The sequence below is a fragment of the Coffea arabica genome, chromosome 2c, assembly GCF_036785885.1.
Source record: "Coffea arabica cultivar ET-39 chromosome 2c, Coffea Arabica ET-39 HiFi, whole genome shotgun sequence".
NCBI classification, from domain to species: domain Eukaryota; kingdom Viridiplantae; phylum Streptophyta; class Magnoliopsida; order Gentianales; family Rubiaceae; genus Coffea; species Coffea arabica.
The window spans coordinates 16,435,069-16,459,764 of record NC_092312.1 but is presented as its reverse complement, the minus strand read 5'-3'; the positions used below and the strand labels follow the sequence as shown (position 1 = coordinate 16,459,764).

At 38.2% G+C, this 24,696-nt stretch overlaps 4 protein-coding genes across 10 annotated transcripts; 1 reads left to right on the top strand and 3 right to left on the bottom strand.

Annotated features, from left to right (window-relative positions):
* Positions 1-5,186: 5,186 nt before the first annotated feature.
* Positions 5,187-7,645, top strand: LOC140004585 (BTB/POZ domain-containing protein At3g05675-like). Its single transcript, XM_072074647.1, has 2 exons — positions 5,187-6,628; positions 7,025-7,645. The coding sequence occupies exons 1-2, from the start codon at positions 5,402-5,404 to the stop codon at positions 7,304-7,306; spliced, it is 1,509 nt and encodes a 502-aa protein (XP_071930748.1). The 5' UTR covers positions 5,187-5,401; the 3' UTR covers positions 7,307-7,645.
* An 810-nt stretch (positions 7,646-8,455) lies between these two features.
* On the bottom strand, positions 8,456-12,651 carry LOC113731288 (uncharacterized protein At1g01500-like). Of its 4 annotated transcripts, none has more exons than XM_072074648.1 (3): positions 11,683-12,651; positions 9,839-10,994; positions 8,456-9,173 (listed from the first exon to the last, which is right to left on the bottom strand). In XM_072074648.1, the coding sequence occupies exons 2-3, from the start codon at positions 10,601-10,603 to the stop codon at positions 8,946-8,948; spliced, it is 993 nt and encodes a 330-aa protein (XP_071930749.1). In that variant the 5' UTR covers positions 10,604-10,994; positions 11,683-12,651; the 3' UTR covers positions 8,456-8,945. The 4 variants fall into 4 exon arrangements, with proteins under 4 accessions (XP_071930749.1, XP_027112260.2, XP_027112263.2 ...); XM_027256459.2 differs by having other exon boundaries at positions 9,839-10,895; XM_027256462.2 differs by having other exon boundaries at positions 9,839-10,674; positions 11,683-12,650.
* Positions 12,652-14,657: 2,006 nt separating this feature from the next.
* On the bottom strand, positions 14,658-16,692 carry LOC140035099 (uncharacterized). Of its 3 annotated transcripts, none has more exons than XM_072074651.1 (3): positions 16,395-16,691; positions 16,132-16,250; positions 14,658-14,953 (listed from the first exon to the last, which is right to left on the bottom strand). In XM_072074651.1, exons 1-3 carry the CDS (start codon positions 16,547-16,549, stop codon positions 14,934-14,936), a joined length of 294 nt encoding a protein of 97 aa, XP_071930752.1. In that variant the 5' UTR covers positions 16,550-16,691; the 3' UTR covers positions 14,658-14,933. The 3 variants fall into 3 exon arrangements, with proteins under 3 accessions (XP_071930752.1, XP_071930751.1, XP_071930753.1); XM_072074650.1 differs by lacking the exon at positions 14,658-14,953 and adding an exon at positions 15,465-15,850 and having other exon boundaries at positions 16,395-16,686; XM_072074652.1 differs by lacking the exon at positions 14,658-14,953 and adding an exon at positions 15,826-16,047 and having other exon boundaries at positions 16,395-16,692.
* Positions 16,693-19,570: 2,878 nt separating this feature from the next.
* LOC140035098 (transcription termination factor MTERF2, chloroplastic-like) lies at positions 19,571-23,513 on the bottom strand. Of its 2 annotated transcripts, none has more exons than XM_072074646.1 (6): positions 22,677-23,513; positions 22,058-22,466; positions 21,531-21,746; positions 21,044-21,145; positions 20,114-20,388; positions 19,571-19,996 (listed from the first exon to the last, which is right to left on the bottom strand). In XM_072074646.1, the coding sequence occupies exons 1-6, from the start codon at positions 23,441-23,443 to the stop codon at positions 19,813-19,815; spliced, it is 1,953 nt and encodes a 650-aa protein (XP_071930747.1). In that variant the 5' UTR covers positions 23,444-23,513; the 3' UTR covers positions 19,571-19,812. The 2 variants fall into 2 exon arrangements, with proteins under 2 accessions (XP_071930747.1, XP_071930745.1); XM_072074644.1 differs by having other exon boundaries at positions 21,044-21,151; positions 22,677-23,512.
* Between the last annotated feature and the right edge of the window lie 1,183 nt (positions 23,514-24,696).

The window sequence follows — 24,696 nt, the reverse complement described above, 5'->3', positions numbered from 1 at the left end:
GAGTGAGTAGTACGTAGTACCTAATACTAGTATAGCAGCGTGCTCCTCCATCCATAGGATGTATGTTAACATTTGGGTCTCTGTCTTCTCGCATTATTACCAAAGGGCCACTGGACGTCCGACAGACCGGTTGACAAAAGTGACTTTGCCCGTTTGTCGGAGCCCGTTGTCTTCGTCCAATGACAAAACTACCCCCCTATCCTATGTGACCGAGTCTGTCGGTGCCGCTGGGCGGGCCTTTTCTTCCCCTTTCCCTAATCCAATCCAAAGTTTCGACCCCTCTCCCTCGATGACCTTTTGACAAAATCAATACTGCGTTCGTTGAATAAAAGCATCGAGATTAGGAACTTGCTTACTTCATATTCACAAATTTTTTAAATTAAAAAAAATGTTTGGTTTGTTTGCACGCAACGGAGATTCAGAATTTTTTGCACTTTCAAACTCAGCTAACTCACGCCTGCATTTCTCTTCTTTTTCCTGTCGTTCCCCTTTTTTTTTTTGGGAGTGGGGACACAACTCATGCTAAATGCTCAGCAATTGAGCTCTACAAGCAGGAAAAAACAAAGGCCAAACAAATTATAAACTGGGATAAAAATAATAAATTCAAATTCCTTATTGGACTTACAAAGTCTGAAATTAAGAGTGCATGATAATTCATAGTGTAAAAGTTTTTTTTTTTTTTTTTTTTGGGGTTGGGTAGATGGTTGTAATAATAAGATAAACAGTAGTGGTATCAAAAGCTGCGATAGATAGATATGGTGAAGAGAAGAAGAGGGTAAATATCAAGGAATCGGTGCACTGTGACAGCGGCAAAACCTACCACGAGAATTGACAGAGAGAAAGAAAAAAATCATAATGACAGAGTACTTCCGAAGACTTGGGAAACAAACGATCCTGCCTGCATTTCAACTACTTTCCCGGTACTATGCTCAACGGAGCCCATGCTACAATACAACAGTTCAGTCGGTTGGAACCTCAGTCGGCAGCGATTGAGAAAAGAGAGAAAAAACAAAAACATATTTAATATTCTCCTACCAGACCAGCCATTAAAAGCACAGAGCAATTGAATGAAGGATATTATATTAGTACTAGACAGCATATATATATATTGTGATAAGTACAAGTTATGAAGATGGACGCAGCCGTGGTTGATCGGTGACTTTTTTCACGTACAAGACAATCCACCTCCACCTCATTTTCTCTCTGTCCTAGCCCCATAAAGAAGCCTCGCAACTCATATTTATTCGCCTTCAGTAGTACCTCGTGGTCTCTCCTTGTATGGGCTCCATCTCTCAACTCATCATATTTCTCCTCCCGTTCTCTTGAATAAGAAAAACTAAGTGCAATAAACAGGTAGAAAATGAATTAATAGTAGGTGAGAACGAGAAGCACTTGTTAACATGCCCTGTTAGAGAATGTAATGCGACTATGTCAAGTAACAGCCAGATTACCCTGATCAATCAGGAGTAGTTGTTTCAGCATTTTATATATTATGATCAAGCATTTCTTTGTCAACCCGGATCTACTTTTACTTCAGGAATACCTATTGAATCTATATATTTTGGAATAGGATAGGGAATGGAGTAAATAATTAAAATATATATATATATATCATTGACGTGTAAATGGACCACTTACTAGTTAATAGCAAAAAGTAAGAATGAACGACTAGATTCTGGTGTCGGGTGGTGATAAAAAGAATTGCAATGGAACCAAGTTCACCACAGAGAAAGAATATAAGGTTGTGTTTGGATTGCATTTTTCATGATTTTTCATGGAAAAATTACTGTACGATTTGATGTATGTGAGGGAAAAAGATAATAAGGAAATGTGATCACGGAAAACAACGTAATTTTTCGACGAAAAATTGCAATCCAAACAAGTCTACGTTCTTCATTTTTAGGATGCTGACATGTAATGAAATTCACACCTCGAAATACTTTGAAATTTGTATCCCGTATAGTACGAATTGTCTCCTTTCCTTTTTTTTTTTTTTTTTTTTTGTTTTTTGGAGGGGGGTGGGGGGTGGGGGAATTGGCATCCGCGATCATTTTGCATATATTTCTTAGCCATACTAATTGAGGAATAGCATTTGGGGCGGCGGTGCAACATAATACAGCGACGCTTATTCCACAAAAATTAAGAAAAGAGGGAGGCAGGCGTGCAAGATTTTGCTACTTGACTTTTTACCGGTTTGCAGGTGTTATTCGGGAGAGGTTAGTTTGGAAAATTTGGCGACAGTCAAGGATATTAAGGATATTATACTATAGGCGTCAAAACTCAAAAAGAACGGGGGTGGGGTTCCAGTGGTCTGTGTGCGTATTTGAAACGTATATCCATTAATGATGGGAGCCTGGTCAGGTGACTCGGGCCTGGGGATACAATTACTCTAACCTTGTAGGTCATGTTGTTGGACCTCCTCTATCTCTGTGGTGCCAAAATTGAATCCCCCCATCCATCCTGCATAGGATCATTTACTGTTTTATTTTGCGTCAATGGAGCAGGAACACTCTCTTGAACAATGTAACTCATACTGCGTATAGTTTTTAGAGTAGATGACAGTAAAGTTATTCTCGTCCTAACAAATCCCTTCTTATATAGTATAAAGATTCAACTTTCTCTTCTTTAAAGAAAGATCAAAACTCCTATATGTGGATTGCTATGTCTTTTTTTTTTTTTTTTAATTAATGGCTATCTACTTAAAAAGATGTCCCAAATATTGACAACTTCGTTCAACTCCGTTTGGATTAGCTATTTTTTAAAAATTTTACTGTAGCAGTATATTTGAAAAATTTATACTATAAATTTTTTTTGAAGTATTTGATATATTGTATGGATGACATGTTTTTTGGAGTTATTGTGTGTTACTGTAATATTATATTTGAAAAACTTGTTTGTGAAAAAATGACCAATCCATACTTAGGGTTTTGCTTATTGAAATTCTTCTGCACATTAATTAATTGATTCATTTTTACAAATTCTTAAAGTACATAAATTTTTCAAGTTTCAAACAGAGGTAGAAATGCGGATTCTTTTTTCTATTGATTCATGTATTTTTCTTTTTAAAAATTTCATTTTTGAAAAAAAATGCAAAACTGGGTCTCATCCCCATGAATATTTTAATCCAATCACTACTAATATACAATTATTTTTGTCCTTTTATGTTTCTGTTAGTTTTGACGTAAGCGTAGGGAAAAAAGTGCTCAAAAATAAATATTAGGGTGCGAAGTGATTTTGGGACCAAAAGTCAAGGAGGGTTACTACCATACCCATTAATTTTATTCAAAGGAATTATATTGAGTTACTAATCAGTGTATAATCTATTCATGTTAATTGTGTAGTCACGTATATCGGGTTGGGGTTTGTTTGACTCCGGCCCGCTTAATTCAAAAAAAAGTCATTAAGCCTTATTTTAATAGGGTTGGACAGAGTTGCGTCTAATTAGTAGGGTTAAATTAAATTAAATATGAGTCTAATTTGAACTTTATTAGGCTCACAATTGATTAAGGTCCACCATATATATGCGTATAATTATGTAACACACACACATATAATAATTCATATAAATATGAATCCTGTGTAAATTTTTTATGTTCTATTAGTTTATTCACGACGCGACTTTGGATTCAAGCCATGTAATCTAATGTCAAGTTCAAATTTTACTTTTTGAATAAATAGCTCGCATTTACACCCACTCATATGAAAAAAAAAATATACTGACAATGCATAAAAAATTAATTTCATATAAATAATCTATAATTATACATTTTATAACACAAAAATATTAATAATTTACATAAGAATTTATAATAAATCATAAAATATTATGTATAATCTATAAATTTACATATATTTTAATTATGTACTCTATTTAATTATGAATTTGGATTGGGCACCATTTGAGCCTGAGAGGGAAGCCCATAGATGGCGTCGATGGAATTCGTCAAGTCGGCGGGTTTCCACAGGCTTCAACACCAGTTTTTTGGAATTCTTGGATTTTTGAACCCAAATTCGTCTTAACGGAGGTCCCGCTAAAGGCCCAAACCCCACTCCAGCTCATAAATTGAATCGGCTTTATGGCCCAGTTTGGACTTTCGAGTCGGCCCGGATCCCATTTCATCTATAGTGATATTTTTGTGTCCTTAATTACTAATGGACCTACAAAATAGTACGTATTTCTAATAAAACACTCTTATATTACCATGTAAATAAAGCTAATTCTGATTAAACAGCTCAGGATTCTTTGTTTTTTTTTTTTTCTTTTCGCTTAAGGGTATTCTAACATTTCGATCAGACTAATCCCCTAAAACTGTTTAGAATCTTGTCCAAAAATACAGAGTGAGAGGTAGCATATGAGAGTTGTGATGATCGCAGAGCTCATAATTCTTTGTTGAATGCTCAATTTTGTTGGTAAATTAAACAAACCACACTCTCCCACGAGGACATGACATGTGTGCAAGACTGGCTTTGTTTAGGGTGATTGGTTCAAATATCCGTTTGTCCACTTCTGAAAAGAGAAGAGAGAAATGGAATGAGTGTGTGTGTGTGTATATATATATATATATATATACATATTTAAAAAAAAAAAAAACATCCTACAGACCTACTAATTATTGACAATGGATAAGGTTAGTATCGATGAAAATACGATGATGTCATTATCATCATCTGACTGTGTTGAGCGACAAACAGAGAATTTATCAGCACAGAGAGATAACTTTGTCAAATTTGTCTTAAATGAAAGAAAAGAGACAGACAGGCGCGGGTAAACCATATAGCCATCGCACTGCTAAGACATTATTATTATTATATGAGAAAAAGAAATCGAGAAGATTTTGACGTTCGAAGGAGAAATTTATTGAAAATTATTTCATACGCATCGTAAGAACTAAGAAGCTTTTACCCCATTGCCTCTAGTATAACGAATGCTTGCTGAAATTTGTTAACATATAATGCATGTGTTAAATTTTTTAAATAAATAAAAAGTTAATTGAAAAAGTATATATATATATATATATATAAAGAAGAATAATCATAGTTAATATAGCGCGTATTCATACGGTAGGTAGATTAGACGTGTTAAGTAAAAAAAATTTTTTTTTCCAATACATCAAGTCCATGATTTTTTTTCAAAAAAAAAAAAAGCTAAAAAAAAAAGTAAATAAAAGGCATTTTCCAACACACCCCAACATATGTCGACACTCTCGTACTCATCACTGATGGTGACATGTACTTTAGTTGCGGATAAAATCCCAATTTAACTCCGACGACGAGACTTTGATTCAGTGCTGCGGCGTTTCGACATTTTAGAACGCATACATCCGGCTGCCTTTCAACTCTCTGTTTCACTTCGATTCCCTGGCGTTTTCTCTGTCCCATTCCCGTGCCCTCCTCTCGAGATATGACGATAGTCGCCGGCGGCGTTGCCCCCAAAAAGAGACAACGCGTCGGAAGCAACAGCCGCTTCCCTTCCACCCTCGCCGTCATCGACTCCTCGCGTCCCGACGACTCCCTCAACGAAGTCTCTCATAAACCCTTTGGTCCCCGCCGCTCCTCTTCTTACTCTTTAATCCCCGCCTCCTCCTCCTCCTCCTCCTCCGCTGGTGGATTCAATGACGCTTCGACCGCCGACGTCGTCCTCCGTCTTTATGTCGAAAATTCCTCTCCGTTCCTCTCCGACGACTCTGAGTCCATCTCCGCCGTGGATCAGGCCGACGTCCAGATCTATCTCCACTCCGGTGTCCTTCGCCGCTCCAGGTACTTCTCCGCCTTATTGTCCGATCGCTGGCACAAGGAATCATGCCCTACTGACGACGTCGTTGTTTCCTCCCCGGTCATCTATCGCTTCAACCTCGGCGTTTCTGCCACTTATGGCTCCATCGATTATCATCTCACCGTTCTTCAACTTCTCTACACCAACGACTTCTCCGACGTCGTCGATACTGCCTCCACGGCTCTCTCTTTGCTCCCCGTGGCGCTCGAATTGCTCTTTGAAGACTGCGTTAGGGCTTGCGTTCGATTCCTCGAGGCGGTGCCCTGGACCGAAGACGAAGAGAAGAAGGTTTTGGGCTTAGTCCCCTTTCTTAGCGACGAGGAGTCTCAGGAGCTTCTGGCTAGGGTTTCACCTGGTAAGATTGATTCCTCTGAAGAAATGCTTCACGGATTAATCATGTCTGCTATCCACAATCATCCCAATACGGCTTTCGCTAAGGCTTTCGTGGCCAAGTTGTTGAGGGACTTTTCGTCCAAGGAGTCTGCCAGGAGAGTGTTGGATCGCGCCTTTGAGACCAGCTTGAAGATTGTCAAGGAGTCGTTGGAGGAGTACTCGAGTCCTGATTTTCGTGGAGATCATAACGAGACTGAGGCTATCCAGAGGTTGAATTTGCACACTGCGATGACTAATGGGAGGCATTTGTTGTGGTTGGTTGAAAGGATGATTGAGCTCAGAGTAGCCGATACGGCTGTGGAAGAGTGGAGCGACCAGGCTTCTTTTACTGCGGATCTGCAAAGGGCTTTTCGCGACGATGCCTGGAGGAATATTGTGCCGGGGCTGCCCGCTGTCGTTCTTAGGTGCACTTGCAAGCTTGCCAATGCTGTTGCCACAGGGAACATTCTGGCTGCTAGACAGGTATTTGTCTTGACAGCCACTACAGCACTTGCGTGGAATGGATGTATCTTAGCTTTGCTAAGCATGCCCATTGTATCATACATGTTCGACAGTAGCTACTCTTGTATTTTTTTTTCCCCTTCTATTCATTCTAAAAATGCATTATCCTGTTGCAATACTTCAAGGTTGTTTAATGACAACGGGACGAAGTTGAAACAACAGAGCTTTCCACTAAATCCTTGCGACTTGTTCTTATGTCAGTCAATGCCTTTTCCAGATTGACAGGACTTGAAACACTTTTCCTGTTGAAAGATTAAGGTTCTCTTGATTTGGCTGTGATTAGTCAACTTACCTCGAATGGATATTTGTGTACTTTGAGTGCTCAGAATGGTTCATGCATCTATGTTCCCTGAACAGGTTAGAATGAAGCTTGTTAAAGATTGGCTACCGGTGTTGATCATATGCAAAGAGAATGTCTCCCATATGATGTCAAGCCACAAATCACTTTACCAGGAGCTGGAAGAAACATTTCTGAGAATCATATCCACACTGCCCATGTCAGATGCCCAAGAGTTGTTGCAGCAGTGCCTCAGCTTTTCAACTCGAAATGTTGATGATTGTCCTCACTTGGTCACTGCATTTACAACCTGGTTTCGACGTGCTAATCGATCTTTGCCGGCTGAGAGCCTTCGTCAATGATGGTCTTCAAGTCATGATAGGCTTCATTGGCTACAAAGTCGATTGTCATTAGGGGAGGGACACTGCTATGTTTTGAAACTCTTTATGTGTAGATGATTGTAAATAAAGCTTACTGTATGTTTGACGTAGCCCTTCAAGCAACCGGGCTCCGCTTCTTTCAGAAGAAGTATGGGGGGGTTCTTGGTGGCAACCATGCTCCTATCTGGACCAGTCTTATTTAGTATAGTTCTTGCTGACTGATATCAAAGTGGAGATGTTGTCATTACCTCACGAGATGAGGTCGTACGCTGTAAATGATGAACTTGATCCTTTTCTGTAAATAGATGTAGCTTTCTCTGCCGCCTCCGCATTTCTTTCTTTTGTCGCTTCCCTGATTAATACTAGTCTTTTAGCGGTTTGTTTTACCGTGGATCGCGCCATAGAAGTCCTGCTGCTAATTGTTCTTTAGTTTTGGTACCTATTTCGTGAAGTCACTTTGCAGCAGGCAAAACTGGGCACCCGACAGCTCGTCAAATCGCGCCAATCTTGAAGATGCTTCCCTTTGGTGTAATTCATGATGATTAAAGAAAGAGTAATGTGAACATAATTTGGAATTCCTCCAAAAAAAAAAAAAAACAAAACAAAACCTACCACGTTTTCTCGGTCTTCCTTCATCTTTGCATGATTGACACACGCTACTGCCCTCTCGCATCGTAATTTGAAGTAATTAACGTCGTCTTCTAATTTGAAGCAGCAGTATTTTGTGGTCGTCTGTCCTTGACGCGATTGAGAAAGTCAAAAAAATACAGCAGTCCATTGGCCGTGTTTCGCCATTGATGTATGATAATATGGTGGTCAAGTTACCTACATAATGGTTACCGACCTGGAGCCATTGAAATATGCCAGTCTAGTTACGCACATAATTACGCAGAGTCGGAGTCCAGGCGCCAGCCCAGCACTCTTTGATGCTTGGTGAAAAACTTGTCGATGGGTGGGTTTGACCATAAAGCTGTGGATGTTGAAGACGTTTTTCCAGGAAGAGCCACGCAAATTTGATGACTGGCTCGAGGTTCTTTTAATACAGTGCACATATATTATAAACATAATCTACAGAACACCGCACCCATGGAAAAGCACACCAAATTCGCAATGAGTAGGAGGAAGTGAGGATCATTGGAAAAGGAATTATTATTGCAGAGTATTAATTTGTATCTGAAACACATTTCCCTCCTGGAGCTGGAGGCCCCAAATATAGAAGGTTAGACCGTCCAGCTCCAATGAAACACGTCCGCTGCTAGGTCTGCATCTCTTCTAATAGAACTAAACTTCATCAAGGACTACAAATTCACACACACACACACACACATTCGGAAGTTGTATGGTTGTTCAAGGGCCTGGACTGATCACCAAGGCTGGCTATTCTGCATCATGCGTAAGATCGGCTGCAGGATACTTCGGGAAAAATTGAAACTTCATGGATCCATGCAAAAGTAGACACAACTACTAGGGTTACTTAGGCCTTTGGTGGTAACACCAAAGAGCTGGCTAGCTTACAGGAAAAGAACTTTTATCCGGGAAGCAAGGCCCAGTCAAGAAGAGGTCAGGAGATTGTTAGGACTGTCAACAAATTATGCTTTCAATTCGACAAGAAGAGACCAAATCAGAATAGCCTCCTCCTGAAGTTTCTGGTCGTTCCTTGGTAGGTTTTGACTAGCAATCCCACTCCTATTCCTACTCCAACACAAATACTAAGACCAATCCCAACGCCTACTCTTACTCCAGCATTAAACCATGACAGTTCTCCATCCCCTCCTTCTATGTACTCCGTCCCTGGATGATGGCGGCTATAATCTTCCATTTCTGGATCACGATTCTGCTGCTCAGTGACCTGCAATAACACGAAAATGGTTTTTTTTTTTTTTAAATAAAAAAATGCAAAAAGCATAGTTTGATGAGCCAAGCAGCAGGATGAAACAACTTTTTGCAATATAATTGGAACTAGGAAGTTAAATTAAACATTAAGCCCATTCTTTTAGCTCCCTGATATCATGATATAAATACCTACCCTAGTTTAGTTACAAGCAGGTCAACATCCAATGCGGGATTCAAACTACTCAATAGAATCAGCTTGCTTAATGCTTACGAGGAAGAAACGGTAAAAGAAAATGAAAAAAGAGAGAATCAGATATCTCTGAATGTTGAAAAGAACCATGGAAGTGTGCAAGTCGTTTCATTTCTTAGCATGCCAGTATCGTTGCTAGGAAAGCTGCTTGTTAGTTCATTATGGTAATAACAGAGTATACATAAGAAGGGAACTCCCTATGCCTATGATTGAAGCAGGTTTCACACCATTAGATTCTTAAAAATTGCTGTGTCTTTGTCCTTAGGTGTTTAGGAATATGCAAGGTTGTATTTCAGTCGGAATACTAAGACTGTTAAACCATAACCGAATGTCGTGCTTGCAAATTCAGCAAGGATTTGAAATCATAGACAAAAAGGACATCACTATGTCGATACCAAATTCAAATGATTGTAGCTAATGAATTTATCAACCTGCATTCCGTGTATAGATGATGAGTCATCTTTCTGGTTTGCAGTTGTCTCATATTCTGGAATCGAATCCAGCATTGCCTTCCTCATTTGCTTCCTCTTATGACCAAGCTGCAGAGCCTTAGTCAGTATAATCGGACGACCCGAAAAGCAACCAGCTACATAGACTTCGATTGATGGCGAGCCTGACTCCAGGTTCATGTATTGATTTCCCTCGAGGAGAACAGAGCCAACTGGTAAATCCGAGTCGCAATTCAAACTCCAACACTGGTCGTGATTTCTTGAATCTGCGCCAGCAAAGCCGTCACTATTACACAGTTCTAGTGCTCCCGACAGCACAAGAACATCCTTGTCAAAAACCTCAAGTTTCACACTCCCTGTCGTCCTAATACTGTCAGTACTCACGAAGGTAACTTCTTCAGATTTCTTGTCTATCCTATCTCTTCTTAATAGGGTTGATACGCCATCCGAATAGATGCCAGTTCTAACACCATTTACTTCCAGAAGGGTATTGCAGTCTAGGGGAACGTGATTTAAGGTAAGATACTGGGGAGTTGAATCATCGATCTCACATTTGCTAACTCTGACATAGAAAACTCTCAAATCCAGCCAAGATAAAGAAGTCCTGATGCCGCCGGACAGGTGCTTGTAGTGCCTTGGACTAGCAGGGTGGCAGCCATCCTCAGCCACTCCATTGCCATTCTGTTTCCCGTGAAAATTCCCCATGTTCCTCAAAAGGAAATAAATCTCTCTCTTAGTGAAATCCATCAAGGCTCATCTTCTTTGATATCATGGCTTTAAACTCCTCATCAAGAAACAGACCGGCAAGAAAAGACAACCTGTAGAAATGTCAAGCACGATACGAAAGCCACTCAAAGCCAAGAGTTCAATTGCCACAAAAGAAAGGAGGGAGAGTAGAGGGACGGAGAAACTTCCAGTTGAAAAGTCGCGCACTACCAAAATGAAACTCGTTAGAAGAAATAGGAGAACCAACGAAGAGGGAGAGGAGCCTTTCCTAAAAGGAGGTGGAAGCCTCAAGGTATGTATTGAAAGATAGAACCTTGCAGAGGACAAAGAACGCGTCACATAAAAATGAGTCCAAAATTTGTTTCCTTTATTTGAGTCTGAGCAGCAGAAGAGAAGCACACCACAACGGAAGCTGAGAAACAGGAAAAGAAAAGCAAGGAGCAACTTTGACAGGTAGGAGAAACTGAAAGCACCAGCAGAAGTACACAGATAACAGCGTTGCAATTCCCTTCAAGAGATAAATTCCTAATAGAGAGTTGAATCACAGGCAAGAGAATTTAGAAGCTAAGAAAAAAGGCCCTGCAGAAGGCCCTTGTCCTATAGGTAAACGAGGTTAACCTGTTTTCTACCAGTAATTTCTGGTCATAGAATCATAAGCTACTAAAGTGAAGATTAACATAAATCCCATTTATTAAGTGAAAAAGGAACAATTGAATCAGAACTTGTGGAAGAAAATAAATTCTTAAACCTCTAGATATTCAGGATGTAGGAAACAGTAATTAAAGCTGAATGCTACTTTGCTACTAATTAAGTGCGATCAGAGATATTCACAAACTAGAGACGATGATAAAGGAGAAAAAGAATTACCCCGTACTAGTAAATCGCAAGCACATTCACTAAAGGACAGAATCATGCTCGTCATACCAATATGAAGAAACAAACAAAAGTCTTTGCAGGTTGTGCAGTGGGAGTGTGCGTGTTTAGATGCCTGCGTGCATAAACACCTACAGATGCAACAAAACTACAACCACTACTAATAACACACAGGCTGCTCCTTGATTACGTTACGTGGTATAGAAACATATGGCACAACTACTCACCAGCCAGACGCCCACCACAAATATCTTCCCTTCCGATGCAACTCTCGGCTTGATGAGTCACAGTCCTCTGTTTTCCAGTTCTTCAACTTCCAAATATGAATAAACAGTGGAAACCACTCCGAAAAGTTCTTTGTTTGAAAGCTAATTTTCTTTAAAAAAAATTTTTAACCCGTCTTTCAATCACCTCTTTAATGTCACGTCACGTGCATCAAATTACATTCCGACCGCATATTTTTTTGCGAAAACTCCAGGAAATAGCAATCTAATCAATTCTCCGACAGGAAGAGAACAGAAATACACAAAGAACGCACCAGCTAACTCAAACTACATAATGTCAGAAAATAGGAACAACCCAAGTGCTCAAATTTCACATTGAGAAATGGGTTGTCCTCTGTCTCTGCTTTTCCGATGTTGGTAGAGGTACCGAATCAATCACACAAGAAAACATCTAATTAAACTAGGTGGGGTGGTTAACACTTAACAGAAAACAAAACCAAACAAGATGTAACGTTTGGTTCTTTCTTTATATTATGTACACGTACATTACTCACTCTAATATCCCGGGTTTGATTTCTAATCTCGCTCCCATCAAACAAACAAACAGGGAAAACAAAAAACTCTAATCACACGACTAATCAAAGACGGTGAGGAAATATAGACGCAAATTGCATGTCTTGTTAGTGCAAATAATGATGGAGATTTGGAAAAAGTGGACGTGTCTAACAATTTTGAGTGTCTTATCCTGAAGAGAGAGAAGATGTGAAACTAGATGGCATGGGGGGAGAGGCCAGCACCCAGCAGAGAGGTTGACAAGGCCGATGCAGTGAAAGGGATGTGCAAATTGAAATGCCATTATCATCATATCATATCGGATTTGGAGTTTGGACGAATTGCATTTCACCAATTACTACTACACAGCAGAGAGGTCTACTCTACTGCAGTAACTGCTCCCTTCAAAACTGGGAATGGAGCACGCCGAAACTGATTCTCATGTTATATGCCTTGGGTTGAATCTTGAATGGAAGAAATCTTCTTACGGACGGAAACCCAAAAAAAAAAAAAAAAAATTTAACTCAACAACTAACTCAATCCTTAAATAACTCCTCAATCTTCTTACTGCCTTTTTTTTTTATCGACACGGGGTGTCCGGGTAAATTCTTACGGGGCCCGACTAATTTCTTGTGGTTCGGGCTCGACGTTCCAACCTAGCCCGAATACGTTAAGTGCTCGGAGGAATCCAGCGGAGCGGAAACTCGAACTTGCGACCTCAAGATTCACTGGTGAGAGGCGCTGCCGCTGGACCATTCACGCGGGGCCTCAATCTTCTTACTACCTGATTGTTGGAGATTTATTAGAGGTGGTCATGAACTAACTCAAGCCCTAAGTAACCCATCATTATATTGTTGTTAAGATACCCATTAAGCACTTGGTTGCTTTTTAGCTTTTACGATGGATGATGCTACGTGCGTTATTTTATTTTCTTCTTCTTGATGTTTTTCCGTCGGTAATACCTTTCTTTTTTAAAAAAAAAATACCTTTCTTTTTTGGGTTGAAATGGTCCTGTCATGCCTATCTGTGATGACCAAAGTTCCCACACACTACACAAATTACGCCCTAGTAGAATTTTTTTGCATTGCATTTTTCTATTAAATTTTTTTTTTTTGCATTTTTCATAAACACATTTACTAGTAATCTTTTCACCTTACGTATTATCTATACATTTTTTTTTTTGCAAAATTTTCAAGAAATAACGCTGGCTTTTTATTTGCACACAGTCCCAAATCCGAACGTCTTTCCTAAGCGCATCTGAAGTTGCCAGGTTCTTTTAGTTGAGCACTAAAAATCCAATGACTGAAGGCCTTCTTTATTAACCCTTTTGTCACCAAAAAAAATTAATTATTTTTTTTTCTTTAATAAAAAAGGGCATACATACAACTTCGAGCCGAGCCGTGACTGTGGTGTAATCGGGGAGGCCATCCAGATCCAGTCCCATTGGGCTGCGCCCACATACCATACAATATCAGATCTCCCATACAACTAATAGCCTACCAGACAGCGATGAGGACTGAAGGAACACGTGACCCAAGCGTCCGGTATTCATCCTCTTCATGCAACGCCCACATGTGGGCCCTATCGCAAGGCGAGACAAACTTCCCAATGTTTTCTGGTCCGGTCTTAAATGTTTTTCTCGTGCAAAACAAACCCAAATACAAAAAGCATGACCTCCCAAAGTGGATGGCAAGTTTTTTTTTTTTTTTTTTTTTTTTAGCGTTTCTTTGTGTAAGGTTTGACTGTAACTCGTTTTAGAAATTTTTTTTTGTACAGTTGAGTGTTTGACAAATGTGTAAAAAAAAAAAAACTTTTCAAAATTGTAACCATCTCTAGCTTATTATTAGGTGTGTTTAAGGAACCCAAATCATCACGGGGAAAAAGAAAAAAAGGATTTTTTTTGGCTTAGACACCAGGGTCTGACGAGATTTTTGAATCTTATCAGGCATACAGCTTCATGTACACTATCGGGGTACACTATCGGGGCAATTCAATATGCTTAAAGAAAAACTCAAGACTTCCCTTTGCCTTAATATTGCAATCATTCTTTTTTCTGGCACCAGGCAAAAGTACGCGACTGGAAAAAAAAATTAGGAACTAGTATAAAAGCAAAATTAGGCACCATATTGGAAACGTACTACCAAATTCTCACGGTTGCACAAAAGAGAGTACAATCACGGCTACTTCCAGCTTGTAGGCAAGTTTCAAATGATTCTTTCTATCAAATCAGTGAGCCCGCTTTATAAGTAAGCCAAATCAAAACAACCCAGGACTAGTCCAACGGGTAAAGTCTTCAACAGGCTTCTCGGCAAAAGGCAAAACCTAAATCAACGTCTTTGTTTTTTCCGCCCCTCCTTTAATTTTCAGGATCTTTTTTTTTTTTTTTTTTTTGGGTTGTGTCACCGTGGGGAAGGGGAAGGGAAAAATTAGACAGAGAAATGGGGCTTGAGCACATTTGATAGATATATGTATTCCACCCTGGCAACAATAACCTATCATCTGTCAATTTTCAGCATCCTATCAATAATATGAAAGGGGGTACGAAAGATAACACCTATAGATGAAAATCAACAAAAGCTTACTCTTCAAAGCTACAGTGGAAACCCTACTCAAGAATTCATGAAAGGATACGGCTAGGGGAAGGTTTGGGACCGGACAGAAGTAGTAGAAGAGAAACCGGTCAACTGCAACCCGGAGCTTTGTCACCGTGGAACAGCAAAGTCTAATGCATTTGTAGAAAGAAAAAATGAAGGCAAATCAGCGAAAAGTTTTTCTGGCAAGTGTGCTCAAAGATCATTTGTAGTAAATTCAGCTTCAACAGTAATAGATTATGAAAGCTGATTGAGTTCCTAACTTCTGTTACTTATGCAGTAGTAAGACCACTATGATCATCTATTACTATTGGTTGCCGAGTCTCATCTGATGGGAGGATAATCCAATTAACTTTCATGCTTCTTAAATAAGCGTAGAGATGATAAAGACTTTAAGACTCAAACCAAGTGTAGGGGGGAAATAAAAACCTTCCCCAACAATTCAAGGAGATAGCATCAGGAAAGTTTAAACACGACATTTAGGACAACAGATAATGAAGCACCCAAGGAGCACCAGAGTTTTGTGTTTATCGTTCATTACCTGTATTGGATAATGAAGGGTGGGTGGATGATTGAAGTAAAGAGGAGGAGTGATATGATTAGTAAACAAAGTAGGAAGCATCACACAAGGCAAAACTATGGTGCTCCTCCAGTTCCCTAGCAAAGGGTAACGGTGGGTAAAATCAATAACTTTCACATTACAAGTACTTTCACCCACAAGAAGCATTTCATTCCCTAGAAAAGGCTGCACTTCAACCTCGCCCAAAAGGAATCCAAGACAGAATTCCTCCATATCCCAATCAGTAACATGAAACACAATCATCACTGGGGCAAATGGGAAGTAAATAATGTCACTTGTTATCAGCGGGTGTTTACCCAAAAGCAGCAAACTCAAGCTAGTTATTGAAATCAATCTAATTCCAACATCAAAAGGGGTACAGGAACTTCAACCAAAAAAGAAAAAGGAAGTATCCAATTGTCTTCTGGTGGTACCCCAGCGATATCTTGTCACAAAGGTATTGCAAGTCCTATAGCGCCATCAAATACAACAAGCTCATGAGAACGTAATAGACAATTACTCGATGAATTCTGTGTACAGCTACGAAGTTTGTAAAGGATTATCTAATAAGTGCACTTACTGTGATCATTTAGACCCCCAAAATCTTAAATGAACACACAAAACAGCTTAATTCCCGAGACAACTTTCAATCACTTCATATATAGACTACATAACACAAAAAGGATACGGGAAAAAAAAGTCAAAATCGTTGAACCATAGTCAGCTAAAGATTAGGAAAAGAATAGAGACCTTGAGAGAGGAAGCTCCAGCAGGAGGAATCAAAGGCAATACTGGACCTGAGACGAGCTGAAGCTATGGCGCTATGAAGCGGCATCATCGACTCCACGCTCCCCATTGCCGCAACAACCCTGTCAGGTCCGAAAAACAAATAGTCGATTATTAAAATAAACAAAGAAAAAAGTGATGCGTAAGTGTGAAGGACGATTTTGTCACCTAATTAAAGTAGTACCTGATAAGTAATTAAAAAAGAGTCAATGATATGAAAAGGGTACCTGGAGGCTGCTCGAGGGAGGGGTGAGGTGGAAGAAGAAAAAGGGAAAGTTGGAATTGGTTTAGGAGCAGCCATAGTTCTTCTGAGTACCGAGTTGGGACGAGAGGCCACAGACCTCGCACTCGCCATTGCTGCTAATCTGTACGCCGTTGCCATTTTCGTTTTTGTATTTCTTTCTGACGGAGACTATCCACCCAGTCTATACAGTGAGTGATACTACAACGGATCGGATCAGACCAAGGGCTTTGAGGCTTTCCCATCGCAAGCTCCGTTTGCAAGGGTTTTGCTATCTTGTGTGCGTGTCACCGCCTAGAAAGACGACGCCGCTTGGTGAAACTTTTCTCTTTGGTTAAATTAATATTACTTAATATCTAAAACTAGGGGTTGTTGCGCGGGTGTTGGATGCCTCTATTTAATTTTTTTTTTACATAGTTTTTAAGAAAAATACAATGAGATTGAGAAAACTAAAAGTATCGTAGATATAAATTATTAAAAATATATATATATAAAGTAAGTATCATATTAGTTAATGTAGAATTACTCATAAATAAATTCTTTCACACCCTACACAAAAATAGTTAATTTTAAGTATACATAGTATTTCTTCTATATATGTTAATCAAGAACATAGAAGGAAATGTTAAAAAAGGCTAACTGAATAGCATAAAAAGAAAACATGTAAAGTTGAAGTTATAATATATTACTTTTTATTATTCAACATCAGCATAACAAATGAGAGCAAAAAATTTTTTTTAATGTTAAATAGATAATTCATATCCTTATACTACAACTCATTATAAGATTCAAAAAGTTTAACACTTAGGTCTATTCTTGACTAGTTTTACCTCATCCACATCAATTTTGACAAACTTGACACTCGAAAAGAAAGAGTCAACTTTGTAAATATATTATGAAAAACTCAAAAGCATCAGACAAATAATTTGAAAGTATCAGACAATCCATCTTAACTATAATCGAGGAAGTCCCTAAGTTTTTGTGCACATATAATCCAAAATCCAAGCAAGTTGATGTCTAATATATTTTTGGTCTTGTCAAGCAATCCATCAAGCATGATGTGGATTGGAGCATAGAATTTATAATTGTTCTGATTAATACGAAAAAAAAACATAACATAATTCAAAACCAGGATTTTTAGAAAGAAATAAATTTATAGGTTCACATTAATAGAAATCCATTGAGAACTAATAAAGTGAAATTAAGAGCTGGCTTGTAGAACTTATTGAGGATAATTTTTGCACTTTTCCCTCTCCTAAAACAATCAGTAATGTCGGCACCAAATTTGTTGCATTGGACAAACAAACATGAGTTAAACTTCTTTGGGAGCTCAAGGTGTCTATTTCATAAAACATTATTAAAAGGAATAAGTGACCCGTTCTCACAATTTAACCTTAAAGTGAATGCCCTTCACATTCTCTTGAAAGATTCACACTACAGAAAAAAATGAAAATTTGTTTCTTCTTTGATAGCACATCTCAATCGTAATGGTGAAATACAATAGAAAAACACCCTCATGTGAAAAGTACTTGTTTGGTAGAGCAAACCCATCATAAAGCCAAAATGAGAAAAAATTGCACACATGAATTGGAGTTGGAAGCCATAAGTAGAAAGTGGTTAATGATATTTCCCAATATTTACTTGCAGATGTGGTATTTTCACTACTAACCCTATAATAATAATCAAACAGTCACTATATGTTTCAAAAATTCCATATGAATAATAAAATTATGCTAGTGGAAAATAATAATACATAGAATTATGTGAAAGCAAGCAAATGAAAATTTGGTGGAACAGAAAATACTTCTTTGAAAGGTTGTACTAAACCAAAGGGAGTAGTTAAATCAGCAAAATTCTAATTTATAAGGTTCACAACTTTGATACAATTAAATCGAAAATAAAGAAAAAGAATTGGAACAAGTTGGCCGTGATTGTGATGATGATCATCCAACATAAGTTTCATAATAATTTGCATTATTTTTACCTTTACATCTTTCTTTCCAATTGCCTTTTTCACCCTTGTAAGAAACACAAAGAAATATTTGACTTTAGAACAAAATTGGAAAAGGCAGGAAACTGATCTTAGTTTTATAGAGTGGTTCGAATCCAAAAAAAATAAAGTTTGGTATAGATAACTGGTGCAATATAAGGTTAGGAAGAAAAAAGATCCTACATTTCGTAGATGCTGGGGAAAAATATAAGAGCAAGAAGCAAACAGATGAATGTGTGAATAATTAGAAACTACTGTTACTTAGACAATAATTAATTCAATTGCTTGTAGGTTATGTGAGACCAAAAGAAAAAATTTTGATTTGTTGAAATTTATTGATTAGGTCCGAGTTAGTAGGGGTTGAGACAATAATGATGGGTCTATTAGGAACTTGAAATAATGGTGGTATGTTGAACAAAATTCTTTCTTATTCATGCTATGCTCAAATCCAAGGATCACAGGATTATGTAGCGGGAGCTTTCCTCAAAATCAAAATCAAAATCAAAATCAAAATCAAAATCAATAAGCATGTCAAAAGAGGAAGATTTTTTTCACAAAAAAAGAAAACAATTTAGTCATACTTGGAATAAAGAATACCCGATTATCAAAATCCAAAGGCAACATCTATTATGCAATAACAAAAAGAAATAAAAGAGGAAGAAACAACATCGCATATTATCATAATGTTATTAAGAGGTAATTATATGATAACTAGAGACGGCCCTCCGAGGTTTGGTCCGGCGGTTGAGATTGCTGAAAATGGAGTTTTGAATTTCTGGTTCGAACCTTGCTGCTAATAAGTTGTAAAGAATGGGGGAATAGTCACATGCATAACTACACATTCAAAACACAAGAGAGATAATACAGTCAAATTAATAAAATTTCATGCTTCCACTGTTTGTACTCCAAGTTTCACCGCATATCAATATCCACCTTAAAAGAAGAAAATAACTCTTAACGCAGTTTGACTAAAATTCATTATTATATAATATAAGGATGCCTGAGTCAACGGTGCAATATGACCCAGCCTGACTTGGCTCGAAGCTCGGCCCTAGCCCGATTTTAGGCTAAAACAAAACGTATTCATCCATGCAGATTTTTTTGAAGGATATTCATCCATACAGATTAAGAAGCCCGCTTGCAGGTATCATTACAATCTTGCCAACTAAAAGTTCATAAACAAGGGGCACTTGCTCAAAATTCATACCAAAATATACATATGTGCACATTGTACATTCTACAACAAGAAGATGCGTCTTTGTCATTATGAAGACAGACTGGGTACCACTCCTGGGGAGCGCTTGTGTATTGCAAAAAGACCTATAGTCAGAATGCTAATATACTATGTGTGATGTGTCATTTCATGTCAACTAGAGCATGCTGTCAAAGAGCCAACATCAGTTTGAGAATCAGATCATTCTTCTTCAAATGTAACACCAGATTCGAATCTTTGACGCCTTTCTACTGCAGCCTGGACCCTCTGATCAAACTCTTCATCAGTGCCTCCCAACATATATCGCAGCTTGAAATTCACCCGCTGTTCCACCATAATCCTATGCCGAGGAATTATCCGTTCATCTAGAGAATAGCTGAAAAACCTGCAGATTGTTTGGACATGTATGGATAACCAGCACTACTTAGAATGAGCTTCTGAGTACCATATGTGCATGTGAACAGATTTTTGGACAGAACTTCTTCTTCATCATTATGTATACCTTGGAAATTCGATGAGATCCTGCAAAGGTCGAACCATGGTTCTCCGCAGATACTGGTATTTGGGACGGAGGAGCTCTACGTTGTACCGTAGTAGCATGGGAAAATCAGCTATCATCTCACCCAATTTCCGAAGAGAGATACCAAGTGACAAAAAATATTTCACATTGTGGTCCAGTTTATTTGCTATGCTGCATCCCAAAAGCTCCGGCCCTAAAGCTATTACCTTGCCGATATCCCTCTGGGATACTCCAGCTTTCGTCAACAGAAAAACAACCTGAAAGAAGATCAAAGATTGCCAGTGATGCTATACACTAATAGATTTAATGTTTTAATGCTGAACAAGAAATGATATGAAAGGAAATCGCAGATTGTGGCTTACTGGACAAAGCAATTTCTCTGACCAACAGGCATAACAATTTCACTATTAGAAAATATGATTCAGATTTTCAATTACTATATCTTTCACCGAATTGTCTATAATCATTATGTGAATGTTATAACCAACAGGGATATGCTGTTTGATTGAAACCATACACTTTACTCATGATCCAGATCATCTTTCTTTTTCTGAAAAACAATCCCACATTTTATAAGGGATCGGTAGCGTAAGTCAGAAAAAAGGAAACAAAAGATATAAAAAAAATTCAGAATTGGATGATGATTTTTTATACACAAGTAGGGAGAGTCTATCTGATGCATTCTATCACATATGAGGCAGAATTTCTCCAACATATCAATCATTCAACAAGCTTAGAATCAAATGAATCGTGCATATGATTCTACATATAAATTATTCAAAGGGTATCATATCCAAACATAAGCAACTTAATTATTTGTATGATCATTAAAGCCCCATGTCATGAAGCACAAAGAAATGGGGAAAAAGGAAGAAGCAAAGACATTAAAAGTAAAAAGTAAGAACAACGTACAACTGGGCGGATCTTCTTGTTAAGGCTGTATGTCAACAAAGGGGGAAACTTCGCAATCATATTGCCAATGGCTTCTTCTTGAACACCCATGTCCCGTAAAAACTGAACCTTCATATAACAAACATTCATTTTGATTAAATATGAAATACTATGGCAAAACTATCTGATATTATGTGATTATCATAAATTTAGAGGAAAGAAAGCAAAAAGAAGTTAAGGGAAAGGAAACATAGCCAAGACTATAGAAAATATCAGGGGACAATTGAACCCCACAACAAGGCTAATATCTTCCACCAGCTTCACAGGCTATGCAAAACAACGTCACCAGATACATCTGACCATATTACTAAAGATGAAATGCTCCTTCGTCCTTTTATGGTTTTAAATTTATTTAGAATCATGAATGCATAAATGCTTTGATACCACATCATTTATATCTTTAAAAACCAACATATCACTGAACGTGAGATCAATTTCTGAGGCATACCTTGGGCACAATAATTGTTTCCAAATCCACACAGAATATCATTGGCTTGATACAAAGAATTCTTCTCATGCTGTCTCTGGACATCCCAAGGTAGTAAAAATACTTCACAAGAGGCTTCCATTTCTCCTCAATACTACATGCCATCAGTTGTGGCTTAAATGCTAGTAATTTGCCAACTTCTTCATCATTGAGACCAAACTCTTTCAGAAATGTAACCTGGACGAACAAAGAGGTGCATGTAACTTAGTTAACAGGAGGTATAGCTAGCCCATATGCCAAAAGACATTTCAGTTAATCAAGCTTAGCATTATAGCTAGGAGAATGTGAGTGCTTTTGTACCATCAAATAGCAAAATTCTGTACAACATATTCATGCTTGCATGCCAAAATAAATCAGGTTTATTCTTCAAACATTAAATTAACATGTACGAAAGGGCACTAGTCATTACCAGCATGTAATACAGTTGAAAAGCCCCTTTATCCCTGAATAGAATGTAAACATTGAGGAGAAAGCGTTCACAAACGTACCTTTTGGTTCATCTCTTCCATTGGAAAGTATCCAAGCACCTTAGGATAGTCAAAAACCATTGTCCCAAAATCCTTCTCATCTATCCCCATATTCAAGTAAAATTCCACACGAGCCTTGAGTTCCTCCATGCTAAAAGACAAGATCTCAGGGCATCGACTCACAACATAACCCATCCAATCCTTCCTAACTCCATTGTCCTCCAAATAGCCAACAATCTCATCCAAATCCTGTGAGTTGCACTCCAATATATTCCTTCCAGCTCTCGTCAATGCAACCCCAATGTATCTCCCTCTCACGTATATTGTCTTCAACCACTCAGCCAGTCGTCTTATAGAGTTAAGATTTCCTCTTGACATGCAAATGAGCTTCGCAATTTGAGGATAGGATAATGAATTGTGTTTCAACCACCTACAAGTTACAATAAGCTAAATCATGATATCAATCCAGATTTTGCAAGCAGCATTGCGCTGTTGCTACTGTTACGGAAACTTGACCACATAATCATTTTTATAAGTCACTTGTTCTAAGTGAACACATTGGGACAATTAACAGTAAAGCCATTAAATCCTGATTATATATCAAAGATGATCGAAACTTCAGGAGATAAAGTCCTATTACCTTATAAGAGGCACGACACCAGAGTCGTCTATGAAGGTTCTGGCACGAAAATTGTAGGATGCTGTTGAAAATTCGGGCAATTGCTTCATGGAAGCAGCCTGAATCATCACAAAATCAATAAAATCAGACAACTTTGAAATCAAATTCGTCGAATAAGTGATCCCAAATTTGCCCTTTCTCATAGCCTCCTTGAAAATCTCCACAGTGACTCCCCTTCGTATCTCAAGAGCTTTCATCAGCATCTCGTCATCATCATCGTTTGCAGTAATAACAAGATTGCCCTTTTGCCCTTCGAAAAGATTTTGAAGTGGTGGCAAAGAAGCGTTGAAATCTGGGCCACTTGGGCATTGAACATAAATTGAACCTGGGAATTGTGGGGTTCTTTTTCTTATTAGTGACATTTTTAGAAGCTTCGCTTTATCTTCTCGAGGGATTAGCTTTCCTTGACTCTTGGGATGCGCTGATGGGGGTGTCGAGTTTCCTTCTTGATGGGGTGAGAGGTGGCGGAGGAGGAGGACAGAGGATTTTGCATTGTGAGTTCGGAGGAAATTTTCTTCATTGTCTGACGTGGGGGAGGAAGAAGTGGTTTGTGGGTTTTGGTGGTGGTTGAGGGAGAAGGATATGGAGAGCTGACGGGTGCGTTTAAAGGTAGAGTTGGTGGTGGAAGGGAGGTGGAGAGTGGGTGAAATGGAGGGCAGCCGGTGGTCTTGGAGGCCGAGGATATCAACTGAGTAGAGCTGATGATACTGGGATTGACCAGCTAACATTTTTCATCCCCAGACTACAGGGAAGACAGTGGAGATAGGGGAAGATATTACGGGATGACTAGGAGATTGAGGGGTGAAATTATAAAAAATTTAAAGTTAAAGCCGTGGGGGTTTCAGCCTTTCAGGTCAAGCAACAGAGGGTTTATTCCAAATTACTACCTGTTACTGCATAAATTAACGATTTTATTTTTCCTTTTAGGACAATTGTAAGTTTAAAAAAGAAGATTAAAGAAAAAAAAACAGGTTTTTCATGTGAAAATTTCCCTTAATTGTTGAGTTTATAACTCAATAACTCTTTCCAACAAACTATGGGTTAAAAGTTGCATTAGTGAGATGAATATTTATATGTTTTTAAAATTATTTCCACTTTCAAGTTCAAGGTTTGAATCCTAGATTTGATAAATAGAAATGGAAAAAATGTGAAGAGAGACGAGAGGTAATCCAAAAAAAAAAGAATATTTATAGCTTTGGTTAAGATTTGTGGTAGACACTAAAGTTGTAATAATTTCCAATTTCTCTTATTTTAATATTTGAAAACATGCATTCTTTTGAACGTGGAAATAGCATATTAGAATTTCATACACGTTACAATCGTTTGGAGTACTCATTTTTTGAAAAAATATGTTTTTCATATATAATGCTATGGTAATACATAATGAAAAACCTTCAAAAACACAACATTCATACAATATATCAAAAATAATTTCAAATATATAAAAAATTTAAAAATAAAATTTACACCATTTTTTTTTATCTATCACCATCACCCATACCCACCACTGCCACGATCCCTTCATTTATCCTCCTTTCCCTCCCTTTCTCTTCCCCCTCGCTTCTCCCTTCCCCTTTCCTTTCCCATTACAACCCAATCCTCCATTCATTCTCCCCTCCCCCCAATTTTGGCCTTGACCAGAGGTTGTGATATGGCTCTGATGTTATGATCAGAGGGCTCGATTTTTTTGGGGATGGGAAGGGAGGGGGGAGGGATGAGGTGTGACGAGGAAAGCGAGGGGAATAGGAAAAAAAGAGGGGAGGAAGATGGGAGAAGGAAAGAAATGGAGGAGGGAAAGAGCAGAAAAAAAAAAGAAGGCAGAGGAAGAAGAAGGAGATAGGAAGAGATGGTGGCGATAATTTTAAAAAAAAATCACAAAAGTTGTTAAACATTAAAAATATTTCAAAAATATCTTAAAAAACATCACGAAAAACAGCTACAACAAAAAGTTTTTCATATATACTGTTACAGTAAATATTTC

Excerpts from the sequence above, each read along its gene's own strand:
- LOC140004585 (XM_072074647.1), top strand. The coding sequence starts at position 5,402 with ATGACGATAGTCGCCGGCGGCGTTGCCCCCAAAAAGAGACAACGCGTC. Across the intron at positions 6,629-7,024 it reads ACATTCTGGCTGCTAGACAG|GTTAGAATGAAGCTTGTTAA; the intron begins GTATTTGTCTTG and ends TTCCCTGAACAG.
- LOC113731288 (XM_072074648.1), bottom strand. The coding sequence starts at position 10,603 with ATGGATTTCACTAAGAGAGAGATTTATTTCCTTTTGAGGAACATGGGG. Across the intron at positions 9,174-9,838 it reads CATCTATACACGGAATGCAG|GTCACTGAGCAGCAGAATCG; the intron begins GTTGATAAATTC and ends GTGTTATTGCAG.
- LOC140035099 (XM_072074651.1), bottom strand. The coding sequence starts at position 16,549 with ATGGCAACGGCGTACAGATTAGCAGCAATGGCGAGTGCGAGGTCTGTG. Across the intron at positions 16,251-16,394 it reads CTCCCTCGAGCAGCCTCCAG|GGTTGTTGCGGCAATGGGGA; the intron begins GTACCCTTTTCA and ends CGGACCTGACAG. Across the intron at positions 14,954-16,131 it reads CTGGAGCTTCCTCTCTCAAG|ACTTTGCTGTTCCACGGTGA; the intron begins GTCTCTATTCTT and ends CAAATGCATTAG.
- LOC140035098 (XM_072074644.1), bottom strand. The coding sequence starts at position 23,443 with ATGTTAGCTGGTCAATCCCAGTATCATCAGCTCTACTCAGTTGATATC. Across the intron at positions 21,152-21,530 it reads AAACAATTATTGTGCCCAAG|GTTCAGTTTTTACGGGACAT; the intron begins GTATGCCTCAGA and ends TGTTATATGAAG. Across the intron at positions 19,997-20,113 it reads GATCTCATCGAATTTCCAAG|GTTTTTCAGCTATTCTCTAG; the intron begins GTATACATAATG and ends AACAATCTGCAG.